The sequence below is a fragment of the Physcomitrium patens genome, chromosome 24 (genome assembly GCF_059467195.1).
Source record: "Physcomitrium patens ecotype Gransden chromosome 24, ASM5946719v1, whole genome shotgun sequence".
Taxonomy (NCBI): Eukaryota; Viridiplantae; Streptophyta; class Bryopsida; order Funariales; family Funariaceae; genus Physcomitrium; species Physcomitrium patens.
In genome coordinates, this window is record NC_143433.1 from 8,151,177 (window position 1) to 8,155,333 (window position 4,157).

The following is a 4,157-nucleotide window of genomic DNA, read 5'->3' on the forward strand; positions in this document are numbered from 1 at the left end:
ATAATATATTATCGTTAAGTGACTTTCTAATTCTTTTTAGTGATATAAGAGTGTATTGAGGATTTTCTTTCTTCAAGATTCACACCCTTGATACAAGCTCTCTACTGCCAATGTTTTTAATCCATTTGCAATAATATCCAATATATCACATGTTTGCTTTTAAAATATTTTTATATTTAGAAAAATCTTCAATTATGGATGTTCAATTTTTTTTGCTTCTATTTCTTTTTACATATTTAATAGTTAGTTTTTTTGTAGCAACTCCAATTTTTTTCTTATGATTTGAATGATTTTTTAACTTTTCTATCTACATACCATCTTTATAAGGTTTTATGTTTATTATTGTTAATACATTTCGATTGATTTGTTGAAACTTTATCTTGTCATTGTATTTTTTATTAATGAAATGTTTCAATGTTTTTTTTTTTTTTTTTTTTTTTTTTTTTGTGATGTTAACAGTTCAGAAAGTCATTAGATAAATCTTTGTAAGGATTAGGTATAAGAAAATAATTTCTTCTATTCGTCTTACTCTTCCTGGACTCATGTGTTGCTTTGTTGGTTTGACATGTCTGCAGACGAAGTATTTGAGCAGTAGAGTGTCTGTGTGAATGTGTACAGGGAAGTCTCATTAGAAGTCCTTTGGCTACATTCTTTGTTTGTTTTTTTACATGGAGTAAGAAATATTTCTTATGATTCATGATGATACACAGCATGACAGAGTGGATATATTCTCTAGTAAACAGTAAAATAAAATAAAAAAAAAACACCCAGATGTTTTGAATTGTTTCAAAGTCCCAAACATTTTGGTTACACTGAGATTTGATCACTAATACCCAACAGTTAAGGCATCACCTGATTCATTATTCAATATTAAGACAGCAGAGAATATGACATTATTTCATCACAAATGAAACAAAAAACATGAAATTAACTTCTCGCAAGTGCACGAAGTTTCACCAGAGGATGATTTCTCTGCTCGAAACAAATTACTAGCCACAATATCCGGGTTCAATTTCACATCTAAGAGAAATAAATGTAGCACACGACCAGTGGTCATGTGTGATGATTCAATATGATTTGAATGATCAGATCCATTTATACAACGGTTATTCGGACATTGAAAAAGGTAGAATATTGCATACAAGGCTTGTCGGGTCACATCTCAAGAACCAACCCCTTCCACGCAGCTAGACGAGAAACAATGTGTACATTCCTGATGAAGGACATCGTTTTGTGACATCACTCTAATCATACCAGGACTTCTTGGGCTTCTCTGATTCCTCCTCCTGGTTGTTATCAGTCCTGGAGCCATATCCTGCAGAATCGAGAATGCAAATGTGACCAGATCAGTTTCATTCTTGAAAAAACCAACTTTAGGGTGATAACACTGGAGCTCAAAAATCACAGCATTGACAGCATTCACGTGAAATACCCTTCTAATCAGTCCTGTTCATCAATAGCATATTATCCCAGACGAGATGGCACACCCGCAAGCATAGACGATAGAAGACTGTTCAGGTAGGTAACATATAAGCCGCACCTTCATCGCCATATAGGGATTTCTGAGGCCGACGGTTACCTCCATGCTCTTCCTCGCGCTGCGACGGTCGGCCACCGTACTCAGATTCCTCGGACTCATACTTGGAAGGTCGGGGCCTGGAAGGGCGAGACTCTGAGTCTCCATCATCATATTGTGAAGGACGAGGTTTAGCTGGACGAGATTCTGAGTCTTCATCATCATAGTGTGAAGGACGAGGTTTAGCTGGACGAGATTCTGAGTTTTCATCATCGTAGTGCGAAGGACGAGGTTTAGCTGGACGAGATTCTGAGTCTTCGTTATCATATTGTGAAGGACGAGGTTTTGCTGGACGAGATTCTGAGTCTTCGTCATCATGTCGTGAAGGACGGGGCTTGGTTGGCCGAGACTCAGACTCTTCATCATCGTACTTCGAGGGTCGGGGTTTGGAAGGATGATAGTCTTCGTCCTCACCACTTGACTGACCACGACCTAGATAAAAGCACCCAATTGCGAGTTAGGGATGGCGTGTCTCAACAATCCTGTAGTTATTAAGGTCATCAACATGTTAATTATTAAAACACAGAAATCATGCACAGTTCAGCCATTACACCCGATAAGTTCCCAGTCATAGCTGCTTCTTTACGGATATTGCAGTACAAGCATCTAATTTTCAATACCAGAGCTACTATATACACCGATTCGAAATGGTGTAAAAGGAATAGCTCGACTAAGATTGTGACCCAATTGAGGTCTTGAAACTTACCACTGTGGGGTTTCGCCGAACCGTGGGCACCTGGAGCCTCGTGCTTGTTTCCGTAGCCGTCTAGATAGGAACTAGCCTGCTGCGCATATGCAGAATAGGGGGACTTCTCTCCTCCATACATTGACAATCCATCGAGCAAGTCGGACGCAGCCCCTGTTATCAGGAATGATGGTAATTTGAATAAGATAGTCTTTCACTCTATACTAGTTAGCCACCTCTATCAATCCCATTCATTTTTCCTAAAATAGTTCGAATCGACGAGGTACGTACGAACAATACGTCGATTCTATGATGACAAGTCGGCCCTTTGAGTTTTCTCAGTGGCATGCTTCGAAGGAAAGCGACAAAAAATAATCACGAAAGAAAAACAGACTCGGGCAACGGTCGCATCGCAAACACCATGCAAAGTTGAATACTGCTGATTAAGGCCTCGGCGACTTAAACCCTTCATTTTGACATGTTAGCGTAGTCAGTGATGTCCTCTTACGTTCTAAAATTGATTGATCCAGTAAAATCATGTTCACATTGTACCTGCAAGCTTGCCTTGATCAACTTTCCCGCCGGATGCAGCTTGGTACAAGACCTGCAGGGCGAAAACAAACGCGCAAAGAGGGATGAGCGCATCATCCTTCAAAAAATGCACAACAATTCCTGTAATTTTAAGAAAAAGTCTAATCGTGGTTGAATTCAAACAAAGACAACAATGTGTAAAGTGTTGATTAAGCATCATCAACGTCTAACCTAATAAGCACATGTGCAGTGAACATCCCCTACGGAAGATACCGTGAATCTACAATAATGGGAGTCTCTAGCACTAATCGGAAGAGCTATAGATAAAATATTTCAATCATGAAGGACAAGACCATTACTCTAAAAAAACACTCTCAAAGAAAATGGTTGTCTCTGAAGCTTCGGAAGATAACAACAACAACAACAATAAAAAAACAAACAACGGTAACGCTCACGTAAACATTGCAGATAACTTAAAGTTGTCTTAGGAGAAGCTGAAATATGGCCACAACCACTCATCCTGCAAGTTACGATTTAGTGTTTAGAATCGTGTACAGAACCTCCATGCACTACGAATCAGAAGAGTCTCACCTGGGCACTGCTAAAAAGCTCGCCGGTCGATGGTTTCTTGTGCCCTGCGCTTCCAGACTGGCTTTTATGAGGCGCTTCATCATCACCGTATCTGCTCCCGTGAGGCCTCTCCTCGTCGTACTCTCCGTCATCTCGCCTGGGCTTCGGCTTCTGCTTCTCACCTCCGCCCATGAACCCACCCAACATATCACCAAACCCCCCTGACTCTCCCCCTTCCTTCTTCTTCCCATCACCTTTCACATCTTGAGCAATCTTCGCTGCATTCATAAGAAAATCCATCTTCGAGTGCTGAAACCCCAAAAACGAGAACGTAACAAACCAAACGTTAAAAACCCAAAACCGAAGTTATCTCAAAAAATTTTAAAATGCTTCACAAACCTCACTCTGCCACTAGATCTCACCTGAAAAATGGACTTAGAGAGGCTCTAAAAATCTGCGGAGAAGCTTAGAGAAGACCCAACAAGCACAATTCCAATACGATGTGCAGCGAGAAACGCAAATTTGCTACAGCATAATAGGCAATGCAGCTCGTTTAGTACTTGGCCGCACGGGAAGCCGGGGCGACGTGCCTGTAGGGGAGACAACTCCCCCCCTATAATATGCGAGTGGATGAATGCAAAACAGCTTTCGGATGTGATTAGCGATAACGTCGGTGAATGAACGCGTTTCCGATCGAGGGTATGTGGCATATAGTCTGGTATAATAATAGTGAGGCTGGATATTATTGAGTCGGCGGCCATTGGGTGGTACTTTATTAGATTTAGTGTATTCTGG

At 40.7% G+C, this 4,157-nt stretch overlaps 1 protein-coding gene across 1 annotated transcript; it reads right to left on the bottom strand.

Moving 5' to 3' along the window:
* Window positions 1-1,021: 1,021 nt before the first annotated feature.
* On the bottom strand, window positions 1,022-3,873 carry LOC112276829 (uncharacterized). Its single transcript, XM_024508570.3, has 6 exons — window positions 3,785-3,873; window positions 3,384-3,671; window positions 2,814-2,865; window positions 2,283-2,435; window positions 1,541-2,008; window positions 1,022-1,315 (listed from the first exon to the last, which is right to left on the bottom strand). The coding sequence occupies exons 2-6, from the start codon at window positions 3,660-3,662 to the stop codon at window positions 1,245-1,247; spliced, it is 1,023 nt and encodes a 340-aa protein (XP_024364338.1). The 5' UTR covers window positions 3,663-3,671; window positions 3,785-3,873; the 3' UTR covers window positions 1,022-1,244.
* Window positions 3,874-4,157: the final 284 nt, after the last annotated feature.